Source organism: Salvia splendens, chromosome 4 (genome assembly GCF_004379255.2).
Source record: "Salvia splendens isolate huo1 chromosome 4, SspV2, whole genome shotgun sequence".
In the NCBI taxonomy this organism is placed as follows: Eukaryota; Viridiplantae; Streptophyta; class Magnoliopsida; order Lamiales; family Lamiaceae; genus Salvia; species Salvia splendens.
The window spans coordinates 40,239,817-40,251,872 of record NC_056035.1 but is presented as its reverse complement, the minus strand read 5'-3'; the positions used below and the strand labels follow the sequence as shown (position 1 = coordinate 40,251,872).

General features: G+C 36.0%; 2 protein-coding genes across 2 annotated transcripts; both read left to right on the top strand.

The window, feature by feature from the left end:
• Positions 1-92: 92 nt before the first annotated feature.
• Positions 93-4,131, top strand: LOC121800061 (probable disease resistance protein RXW24L). The gene is made up of 3 exons (XM_042199619.1): positions 93-1,234; positions 2,127-3,534; positions 3,634-4,131. Exons 1-3 carry the CDS (start codon positions 142-144, stop codon positions 3,635-3,637), a joined length of 2,505 nt encoding a protein of 834 aa, XP_042055553.1. The 5' UTR covers positions 93-141; the 3' UTR covers positions 3,638-4,131.
• A 2,887-nt stretch (positions 4,132-7,018) lies between these two features.
• On the top strand, positions 7,019-10,622 carry LOC121800062 (protein CutA, chloroplastic). The gene is made up of 7 exons (XM_042199620.1): positions 7,019-7,123; positions 7,627-7,839; positions 7,932-8,047; positions 8,821-8,883; positions 9,657-9,688; positions 9,839-9,933; positions 10,221-10,622. The coding sequence occupies exons 2-7, from the start codon at positions 7,673-7,675 to the stop codon at positions 10,300-10,302; spliced, it is 555 nt and encodes a 184-aa protein (XP_042055554.1). The 5' UTR covers positions 7,019-7,123; positions 7,627-7,672; the 3' UTR covers positions 10,303-10,622.
• The last annotated feature ends 1,434 nt before the right edge of the window (positions 10,623-12,056 follow it).

Here is a 12,056-nt window from a genome sequence, read left to right as displayed (position 1 = left end):
TTAATATGCCATCAACATGATACTATAATTTATAAAGCTATCACAGCTATCCTCTCATTTTAAATCAACAAACTTGAAACAAACTTTCCCACTTGGGGAGGCTTTACAACGTGGATACAGCTATTCTCTCATTTTAAATCAATGTGTATGTATCTCTATATCGACGTGAAGCACTTGCATAGCATAGATAGCACAATATGTAATCTAACAAAAGAAAAAACAGAAAAAAGTAGAATGGCAGAATTTGTTGCAAATGCTTCTCTGGAAATCCTTCGTGATTTGCTGGTTGAAGAAACTAAGTCTCTGCTTAGTGTGAGTGGTGATGTTGACAAAGTCAAAGCAGATCTGAGAAGCATCCATGCCTTGTTGATGAAAGCTGATAGAGATAGACGCGATTCTCCAACTCTAAAGCTTTACGTTTCCCAACTCAAAGATCTGGCGGAAAAAGCTGAGAATCTGCTTGAAACGTATGCCGTTGAAGTTCAATCCAAAAGGGAAGGGCGGAGGAGCCTCAAGGATAAATTCAAAAGATACGTTTGCATCATGTGTGAGTGCATCAGTGTCCACCAGGTTGGGAATGAGGCTCGCGACATAATATCTGCCCTGGCAGACCTCGCTAAAAAGGTAGAGTCGGAGTTGGATCAACAAGGCTCATCATCTCATTCCAAGCAGGAAGTTGAGCAGCAGAGTCTGCTGAGACAGACGTATGCTCATGAGGTTGAGCATGATTTCGTGGGCATGGAGAAAGACATCGCGCTTTTGGTCTCCAAGGTGAAGGACGAAACCAGAAGAAAACGAGTAGTGAAGATATATGGGATGGGTGGTCTCGGAAAAACTACTCTCGCCAGAAAGGTTTACAACCACATAGACCTCCAATCTTATGCCCGAGCATGGGTTTGCATCACCCAACAGTTTGAACATAAGGCGGTGTTGGGAAAGATTTTGAAACAAATTGACAGCAAGGCAAAGATTGATGAGCTGGAAGTTGACGATTTGGTGACAAAAATTCATAGTTTATTGGAGGTGGAAAGGAAATGTTTGGTGGTGATAGATGATATATGGGAAGATGTTCATTGGGAGATCATAAAGCAAGCTTTTCCGGTGAATTGTGATGTCATTCTCACCACTCGTTCTGAGGATATTGCTAATCAACAATCCGAACCTTACAAGCTGGAATTTCTGACAAAAGACGATGGTTGGACTTTACTTCAAAAGGTAGCAGATATTTCTCCAGGTCAGAAGTTTTAACTATTTGAATATTGCATTTTTAAATATGTTTGGCTGGCCGATGTTTCATGCGTTATTTTGTTAGAAATTTAGAGGGTAATTAGAAGTAGGGGTGAACATTCGGTTTTTGATTAACTTTTTTGACCAAATCAAGACGTATCAAAAAGTCAGATTTTTATAAAATTTGAAACCGAATCGGACCAAATTAAACTGAAATCTGAACATAAAAAACTGATCCAAACAAATAAAAGAGTAACTTTTTAGGGTAGAGAAATATTTATACTATTAATTAATAATGTAATAGAGAGTTATATTGATTTATATGAATCAATAAAACGAGGGAGATAAATATAAAATCTAATGCACTATTTAAATTGGTTATTTTTACGATCAAATTTTAAATTTATGTTAAATGCCCGCTAAAATTTGTGAATTAGAGAAATATCTGCCCTTAAACATACATAATTTGATACTTAGAATTTGTATAATCCAAGCCTTAGTTACTATGAGGAGTGAGCAAATTATTATAATTGAAATAGCCTAATGAAACTAAATATAAATATTAAAGGGTAAATATTAAAATTGAAATAGCCTAATGAAACTAAATATAAATATTAAAGGGTAACTTATTATAATTGAAATTGCCTAATTGAATTATTTATATAATTCAATAAAGTAATAGAGAGTGATACAGATTTATAATGACTCAAATAAAATGAGGAAAATATAAATAAAATCTTATGAACTATTTTTACATTTTTTACGGATCTTAATTTGTAAGGCTGGGTAGGACTAGAAATTTCTCTAGAGCACTATTATATTTTATACTTATTGTTATTTTGTATCCTACTAAGATTAACTTAAATATATGTCTAATCTTATTTTGTATATTGTGGCAGATGACCCGGATTTAAAATCATTTGAAGATATTGGAAGAAAAATTGTATTAAAGTGTGAAGGGTTACCGCTATCAATTTGTGTTATTGGAGGGATTTTGCGCAATAAAGTACACACACAATGGATAGAGGTAAATCTGAACATGGAATCACATTTGAAGCATGGAAAAGGTGTTGGAAAATACAATAGAGTAAATCAAGTGTTGGAGTTGAGCTACGATGCCTTACCTTATTACTTGAAACCATGCTTTCTCTATTTAGCATGTTTTCCTGAGGATCACGAGATTGATACAGAGAAACTGTATTTATTGTGGATGGCGGAAGGCTTCATTTCCTACCAAGATAAAGAAGCTAATGAGACTCTAAGAGATGTGGCTCAAAGATATCTAATAGAACTTGGTATGAGGTGTATGGTTCAACTGCATGATGAAGCTAACACCTACACTCCACTTACGAAATTTGTTTCGTGTGGGCTTCATGATTTAATGCATGATCTCTGTTCTTCTAAAGCAGAAAAGGAACAGTTTCTGATGCGCATTGATGCTTCCAAATATCTGACCAACATTCTTTTACCAACTCGAATAGCCATCAGTCATGACCCCTTTAGTGAATCAAGTATAGAGGGGTTAAAGGAAGTTAGAGGTCTTAGATCTTTTATTATTCTTCAAAAAAACTCTCATTATGAACCAACCATGGGCTTCAAAGAGAGTATGGTTAACTTTAAGAAGTCGCAGTACTTGAGGATATTTGCGGCTGAAGGTTGTGAGTTTGAAGGAGAGGAATTACCAAGCACGGTGGGTGAACTAATTCATTTGAGATATTTGAGTTTGAGGGATTCTAATGTGAGAGAAATACCAAAGTCTATATGCAGCCTGCCATACTTGCAGACCTTAGATTTGCGAGTATCACCTGATATTAAATTGCCAAATGTGATATGGAAGATGAAAAGACTAAAGCATCTATTTCTCAATACTAAAATAGAAGTGATTGGAGGGGAGAAACTAAAATTAGGTGGGCTACAAGAGTTGGTGACATTAGATAAGATCAACACTGAGAGAACTTGCATTGCAGATATCCCTACATTGATTAGTCTACAGAAGATGCGTGTTGATGTTTGTGATGTGGATAGCCTGTTAATTGTATTGAACAACAAAAACAGCCAATTACGTGAGAGTTACCTTTCAGTTCACTCTTGTGATTTCAGTTCGGAGAATGGTAGAGAGGTTTTGAATCACGGGTTGATGTCTCCTTCGTTGGTTAGTTTGGAGATATGGTACTGCAATATGGGTAGCAGTTTTCCATACTACAAACCAGAGATGTGTCAGAATTTAGTAAAGTTGTGGCTTATAGATTGCAAGGTTAAGGTAGATGTGAAGGACTTTGGCAAGTATCCCATGTTGCAAAAGCAAGGGTAATCAATTTGTGGGCATACATTCTATACATCATATAGTATTATATAACTAAATTCTACTCCATATACCATCTTCACCTTGTGCTATTTCTCTTTCAGATGATAAAAGTTTGATTCCTAGTGAAGGCTCTCTACAGTTGCTTATTCGCATTTATTGCCTCAATTGATAATAAAATGATACGATACAACAACAGCCGGCTCTCCAAGAGACCGAAGTGCACAAGGCAGAAGAGCAACCGCTGGAAGAGCAGCAGCCGGAAGATGATCGTGGTTCGCCGCTGGTCCAGCCGTCCATCGCGACCACGAAGCCGAAGAGGAGTGCACGCCCGCCCGATAGGCTTGGCGAGTCGGCGACTACGTTTCTAAGTAGTTTAGTATTTTATAATCTTTTTGCTACTCTTTATTATTTCTTTTTGGATATTAGTATTTTATTATTTATTTTGCTTAAAGAGTCGAGCGTAATTATAAGCTCCGTTTCGAGTTTTCTTTGTTGGTTCTTTCCCAATATGCTTTAAGAGTCGAACCAACCCTAGGGTCCTTAGACTTATAAATAGGGCGCTTGTTCACACATTCAGACCATGAATAAGAATTATCTATTGCCCAAATATCTTGTTTCTCAAGTTACTAACCCTAGGAAGCGATTGCCCGATAGGAATTCCTCCCGCGCACAGTTCGACCCTAAGTTCCGCCGACCCAATCTTGGGCGCCGGAGTTGCTTTACTTCGCCGCACAATATCGCCGGCGACCGTTAAGGAAAAACCCCTTAGCATAAAACTTTCTTGATTTTGTTCATGTACTCTTAGGGCATCAGCAGTGGGCGCCCTAAGGCGCGCCCTAAAGCCCGCCCTATGCACCGCCACGTCAGCATTTTTATTCTCCTACCCTTTCACCTGCAGTGGAGCGCCCTATAAGCCGCCCTAAAGGGCGCCCTAAGCATTTTCTTTTATTTGAATATTTAAATAAATACAAAAATTGGGAAAAACCTTCATTTCATTTATAACTTATATATAAATGCGTCTTGAACGACTGCATTTAAGGCTTAAGTCAAGGTCGGACTACCACCCTCCGACGAACTCCGGCCGTCGTCGTGGTTCATTTGGTTTGTGAGAGATGGAGAAATGTGAGAGATGAGAGAAATGAGAGATGAGAGAAATGTTTGTATGAAAAATAGAATGAGAAACGAGGTTTAATAAATACACAAAATTCGAAAAAAAAATAAAAACGCGTTACATCGTCTGCGTCGCCCACAGTGGGCGGACGATAGCGCGGACGATGCCATATCGTCCGCTCTTCCTCCGCGGACTATCTGTCGGGCGAGGACGACGCATCGTCCATCGTCCGCGCACCCACAGTGGCGGACGATGGCGCGCCAGAGGCATCGGGTGGCCTATCGTCCGCCCCACTGTGGGTGCCCTCATATTGATAATAAGGCTCTCCAGCGCACCTCCCGACTCACCACGAGCCACCTACATCAGCTCCAACTCATCCGCTCTATTTTGTGTCTTGTTATCGAGTCGGTTATTTATTTCTATCTGGTTTTTTTTTGTGGTTCTTTCCCGGATCAGATTACGAGAGTCGAACCACATAGGATTAGGTTTGTTTTTACATTATAAAAGAGTCTTGTTGTTTCCATTATTTCAATTGAGCAATAACAGCTTATCTTATTCAAACTCGAAACTCTCACCTATTCCAGCATGTGTCCAGACTTGTATCATATATCCTCATGATATTCTTCTACCAATTAGTTTTGTTGTTGGTTGGATGTGTTTTTTGTGACCCACAAATACTGCCATTGTTATATATACTTTTTGTGGATGGGATGGATGGATGAAGTAATGTTTATTGACTTTTTGTTCTTTCAAGATTATAGATGTTAAATTGGGATCAAATAACCAAGAACGTATAATTCCTCGATTGTAGTTCATATGTGCAATTTCTTTTGTATTTTCTATATAACTTTGATGCGTACATAATGAGAGTCCCAAGACTTTTGCTTTTATTGGCTCAATTATTAATAGTAACATTTTGTGGAATTTGTTTATGTACTCATAATATCCTGATGATATTCTATGAATTATTTTTCTTGCACATTTTATAACTTCCTTTTTTCTTTAATATATACTCACAATTGAATGTTGATGGATGAATTTTTTTTTCACAATAGAATATAATTGATTATTGATACATATACTTTTCGTTATGGATATAATAGTGTTCATTGATCTTTTTCTGGATTTATTGTTCTAGATTTTTTGTTGTAGTAATAAATTGATTATTACAGTATGAAGAATCGAACGGAAAGTCACGGCTATTGCAAACGAAGCTTTTCGGCTTGAACGATCCACGAACAACGAACCCAGGCCCGTAATATTTAATTTGGATTGCGGATGATGCTACAAATGAAGATGGAAATTCATTTGCTAAGTTAAAATGGATCTCCAATTTATCAAAAATATCCTAAAAATACTTTCTAAAGATGAAATAGCATACCAATAAGGGCATTTGTTACATAAGCTTATTTGTAACGAACACGATTGTCATCTTCATAACGATCAAATGCCAAAATTATGGTCCAAATCCAAAATCAGGTAGCAAACAAATCTAAATAGGCAGCATTATTATGAAGAAAGAAACAGAAACAGATTAGTCAAAAGAATAGGCAAGGTTTAATAAAAATTTGAATGCAAAGATAGAGCTGCTTCTATTTTATTTTGATTGGGCTTATTATTTTGGGCAATATAAATTAAAGCCCAAATCCTACTAACCCAGCCCACCTTGTGTTATTAATTTATGTAATTAATCTAAAGCAGTCTGCTTTTCCTCTCATAATCTAAGGCTAATGCATTTCATCTCCATCATAATTACAAGACAAAGATAGTCACAGTTGTGTAAATTATTTTTTCAAACGAAATTATAAAATAATTAGATATTTCTATCCAACTTTCACTTTAATTATAAAAAATCACATAATTAAAATAAAATATCAACGGAAGGAGTACATTATTATAAGAGCATCTCCAGTGGTCGGCGGACAAGCAATAGCACAGTCATAGTCCAGCCATGCCACATCAGCAGCACTAAATTCCTCCTGCCACATCAGCTGGACAAGCAATAGCTCAGCCATAGCCTTGCCACGTCATCAGCATTAAAAACAAATAATTAAACAATCATACAAAATACAGAATTAAATTTACGACACATATACGGGAAAATTCTCTAATAATATTAAATTTTTAAAAATACATAAAAAAAGATTGGCTCGCCGGTTCCTCGCCGATTGGGAGGCTGCAATAGCGGCGAGCCGATCGGCGAGAGAATCGGCGAGCGCCCAGGAATCGGCGTGCCCTCGCCGAAATTCTCGCCGATTTGGCGTTCGCCGGCTGCAATAGTTCGGCGAGCGCCAAAAATCGGATAGCACTAGTACTAGTACAGTAGTACTGTTGTAACTTTTTTTATTCAATCATCAACTTAGTTAAATAGAAAAAAAGCGAATAATTTATCTATGAAAAAATTGGAGTCCTTACCTTATTCCCATCTATCCTTTAGTCCTCTACACAGCTCCAAATCGAATTTCTTCAACCAATTTAAGGTAACTTTCCCTATGGTGGCATTTTCCGATCATTCTCTCTCTATCTTCCCCAATATCTTTTGAATTTGAGCTAGGTATCGTATCATGCGCGGCAATTTCGTTTTGTTATCATATAATTACAGTTTATTAGTTGCACATCACATTCCTAGGTTCTACAGCAGTTATCTTTTGAATTATTCAGGATATAGCCTTTTCAATCATTTCTCTGTTAAATTTGAGCTTATAGTGCTGTTTTGTACTCATTTTTTTATTATAAGAAACCTCAGATGAAGAATCGTTTAGAGAGAGGAAGTCATTTGCAGTGAAATATTTATGCACAGATGAGGAATAACCAATCTCAGAAAGTACTAAAAATATTTATATGAAACTAAGTTGAATGCAGTGGTTTGGCTACTTGGAAAATGGAAATTGTTTTTTGTCATCTGTATAGAGTAGATAGAGTAATGGTGTTGGCTTTCTTTACTTGGGGTCTGAATTGTCGGGGTAAATGGTTGTGGTATCAGGCAAAACTGAACTCCATAAAGACAAACCAAAATTGCAATTCTCATCATGGCTCTAAGACTCTCATCCGTTGTCTCCTCCACAGTGATCCGTAGGCGACTCCCTCTGGTGGGTGCCTTTTGTGTTCTTAGTTTCGGCCTCTCCAATCTCTACGCCGTTTCTCTATCTTCGAGAACAGGGTGTCCTCAGTCTCTCCCTTTTGCCCCTCTCTTCCGGTACTTGGATGATTGGATATTTGCATTAGTTGTTCAATGGATTGTTTTGTTCCAATCTAATGATTGACGTCTGTGCTCCTTAATAAAAACAGGACGAAATTCGGTAGTCAGTCTGAGAGTAAGAAATTTCATACTGTAAGGATGGAAGCAAGTAAGGCTACTGTACCCACCATTGTTGTTTATGTTACAGTTCCAAACAAGGAAGCAGGTTTGTTTCTGTTTCATAGTCTATTATGCTTAGTTTGTACTTTGGAGAACTTCAGGGTATTATGGGGTTACATATGTTGAGTTTATAGCCCTCTCACAGTTTTTCTAGTGTTTTTCATTGCTTCTGTTGGCCAAGTTTAGACATCTCGGGGAAACTAATGAATAATTTTAAGTGATAGAAACTAAATGTTCATATTGGAGAGTTCTACTTATCATAAATCCATAAAATATATATATTCAAGTAGAGTTTTGTTAAATGCACCCTATGTTACAGACAAAGGATAAGGATTTGTTTCCCTTAGGATAATACTCCCTCCGTCCACGAAAAATATGACACTTTCATTTTCTGCACTCGTTTTGAAAAAATGATAATAAATAGTTAAAGTGGAGAGAAAGTAAAGTACGAGAGAGAATAATGTAGAGAAGTCTCTTGTCTATATTATTCTCTTTCTTACTTTTCTTTCTCTCCACTTTAACTATTTATTATCATTTTTTCAGAACGAATGCAGAAAATGAAAGTGCCCTATTTTTTGTGGACGGAGGGAGTATGAGGTTGTAAAGTGAGACAATGGTAGTATAGGAGCAAAGTACCTAAAACTATCTTTTTCTTAAACTTGGAGGAAATATTTATTGTATTTAGTTAATGTATCTACTAATAAAAGTTATTGACATCTAAATAGCTTACTATTTCATGTATCTTTGTGATGTGTTTACCTGTTATTGAGCCATCATAACTTTTAAAGGGAAACTTATAGGGTATTCATCTGTTTGCAGGGAAAAAATTGGCTGAAAGCATAGTCAAAGAGCGGCTCGCAGCGTGTGTTAACCGAATACCAGGTCAGGTTTCTGCAATTTAGGAAATATCTAATATGGGGATACAGATGAAAGTGCACTCTCATTGTATTGAAGAATAGGTAGTCTCTCATGGATTCTAATCTTGAGTTTAGATCTTAGCTTGCAGTAGATTATTAGTAGCTAAGCTGTTATTAGCATTTGATATTATGACTCTCAACTCCTACTTGTTGATTTGATAAACTATGACAGTTTTCACATGTTAAACTAGTCTTGGAATTGTTGCATTTTGGGGTAAGTAGTTTTCAATATTTATCATTGTTTGATCTTCCAATAAAGACGAAAAAGTGCTTCTCTCTTTTCTTATCTTTGACATGGTGTTCTAAAAGCTGCTACCTGCGCAATTTATTGTGTTTTCAAAGTTGTGTTTCTGAACCCCTTGTTTATTGAACAATCAATTTCTTAGGGATCTTCATAATTAGAGATGGTTCTTCGATATTTACCGATGAATGTTTATGTTCCCATTCGACATGCAATGCCTGGTCTTACGTGATACTTGGAGTCGGCAATGTCTGGCCCAACCCAAATATTTTACCTTTTTTTCGGGGGAAATAGTTTACATGGATAGGGCACCAAAATTGTGAGTCCCAAAAAGAACTCGGAATATCTGGCACGCGCAGCCCTTTTTTACTTGCAGTCGTTCCCGTGCACATTTAGTAAATGCATGGACTGGTCTGGCCTTTGAAACACATAGCTGGATCTTTGGACTGGACATTTTCTGCCTCTACCAAAAAATAACCTTTTTCTCCTCGATGCAGGTGTTGAATCAGTTTATGAGTGGAAAGGAGAGGTAAATGTGTTCATATTTCCATGTGTGTGTGTGTGTGTCTCAAGGATGGGTGGTTTGAGTGTACTATAAAGCCACTGGTACTGACTTTATGCAAAAGTTTGTTGTTGTTATAGAGAATTTACGTCTTGGTTCTATTTGACATGCACACAGATACAAACTGATTCTGAAGAGCTGCTTATAATCAAGACGAGGGAATCTCTTCTAGAGGCTTTAACTGAGCATGTCAAGGCAAATCATGAATATGAGTGAGTAGTTTACCTTGTCTGGCTTCTCAGAAGATCTGGTCATTCAATTATTTGAACTGCTTTCAGTTTTACTTTTATCTTTTATATGGATCTCGAAGATTTCTCTTAAAAGTGTGGTAATTTACCTGGCAGTACATGTTAGCTATTTGACATCCTCTTCATTCTACTGTCTAAGTCATTCTCATTGATAGAAATGACACTAGTTAAGACTTGAGCATAATTTTCATAAGCCACATCCCTATTTATAATCAGTATTCTTAATTTTTGTTTCTTTCGTTCTTCCACAGTGTTCCTGAGGTGATTTCCTTGCCCATAACCGGTGGCAATCTCCAGTATTTGGAGTGGATTAAGAACAGTACCCGGGACTAAGATGACCAGGCAGTCGCTCATACCGGTTTGGACTGCATTAAATAAGTCTTACTTTGCATACTTATCCTCGGATTACGCCTGTGCATGCTCTGAAACATGGATAAACTCACATATGTGATGAATTATGTTATCGAGTAGTGTACTATATACATTGATCTTCGTGTGCAGAAATATGGTCTGTGTTTGTGCTCGCTTGCTTCCCCGTCCGACCTAAACTAGCCCAGTTTTGGGTCAGTCGAGTTATCCATCACGAGTTGAATCACGCTTTTGGTTAACAATTTTTTTTGGTGCATAATTTATTGATCATTTCGTTAATTCTATATTGATTTTATGAAAATATAGTACTCCACTTAACTACACCAACTAAATCAGTTTATTGTGTGTAGATAATAAGAAAAGAATAATATGTGGAATCACAAGAATAATCTAGTCTCATTTGACAGTTACTTGTTTTCGATTTTGCACAGTCACTAAATACTACATCTAATTTAGTTAAGTATTGAATTCAAATTATGGATACCAAACATTAAAGGTTATATTTGACATGACTTTGGCATATATTAAAATATTTCTTTTGAATAGATAGTATACATGTTTAATAAAGAAAAGAAATAGACTATTTTAAGAGGTCATATATAGGAGTATAATATATGATGGGGGACTAATGAATGTCCTCAGCAATACAATAGTAGTAGTGTTCATCCAGGTTGTCATTCATCAAATATAGTACTCCTAATAAGGTATGTTATGAATAATTATTTATAGTCTTCTCTTATCAATATAGCAAATAAGTATTAACTGCATAAAGACATAATTATTTAGTGTTTATGATTTCCAGCCAACAATAATCTTTCAGTGACAATGCGTTGCCCTACTCTTTTAGTATTATTTAAATTTTCTCCTATTTCATAAAGAACAAAGAATGTGAATTTCAAATAAAAATAAATTGATAATCTTATTTTATTCTCAATTTTTAATATCATTACCTTTTTATTTATTCTAGAAAATGACAATTTTCCTTTAATAAATTACATAAAAATATTTTTAAATATAAAATAAATATTTACTAAATTACAAATAAATGAATTCGATATTAATTTGAATTAAATTACCTAATCCACATTATATCTGACACCAATAAGACGTTTGAGCTAAAACGGAGTATATAAAATTCAGTTGCAGAAACGGCGTTTTCCGTTTTAAAAACGGTCAACGGTGTCGGCCGTTAATCACCGAAATGACATAATTACCCCCTGAACAATTTTCGATTTTCGATTTTCGATTTTCGATTTTCGATTTTCATTATTTAATATCTGTAGATAAACTATACTCCCTCCGTCCCACATAATTTGGGACACTTTGACCGGGCACGAGTTTTAAGAAATGTAATGAAAAGTGAGTCGAAAAAGTTAGTGGAATGTGAGTCCCACTTTTATATATTAGTTTTATAATTAAATGTGAGTATGAATGAGTTAGTGGAATGTGAGGTCCACTACCAAAAATGGTAAAAGTGAAATGAGTCAAATTATATGGGACGACCCAAAATGGAAAACTGGGTCAAATTATGTGGGACGGAGGGAGTAGAAGTTAGAGAGAGAAAGCGTCGGTGGGGAATCGATTTACTGAAATAGAAAAAAAATGGGAAAAAAAAACTGTGAAGAATTGTTGACATACAATATATATTCGGTTTACTGAAATAGAAAAAAAATGGAAAAAAAAACTGTGAAGAATTGTTGACATACAATATATATTAT

Coding starts and splice junctions, on each gene's coding strand:
- LOC121800061 (XM_042199619.1), top strand. CDS start 142: ATGTGTATGTATCTCTATATCGACGTGAAGCACTTGCATAGCATAGAT. Junction 1,235..2,126: donor GGTAGCAGATATTTCTCCAG/GTCAGAAGTTTT, acceptor ATATTGTGGCAG/ATGACCCGGATTTAAAATCA.
- LOC121800062 (XM_042199620.1), top strand. CDS start 7,673: ATGGCTCTAAGACTCTCATCCGTTGTCTCCTCCACAGTGATCCGTAGG. Junction 7,840..7,931: donor CCTTTTGCCCCTCTCTTCCG/GTACTTGGATGA, acceptor TAATAAAAACAG/GACGAAATTCGGTAGTCAGT. Junction 8,884..9,656: donor GTGTGTTAACCGAATACCAG/GTCAGGTTTCTG, acceptor TCCTCGATGCAG/GTGTTGAATCAGTTTATGAG.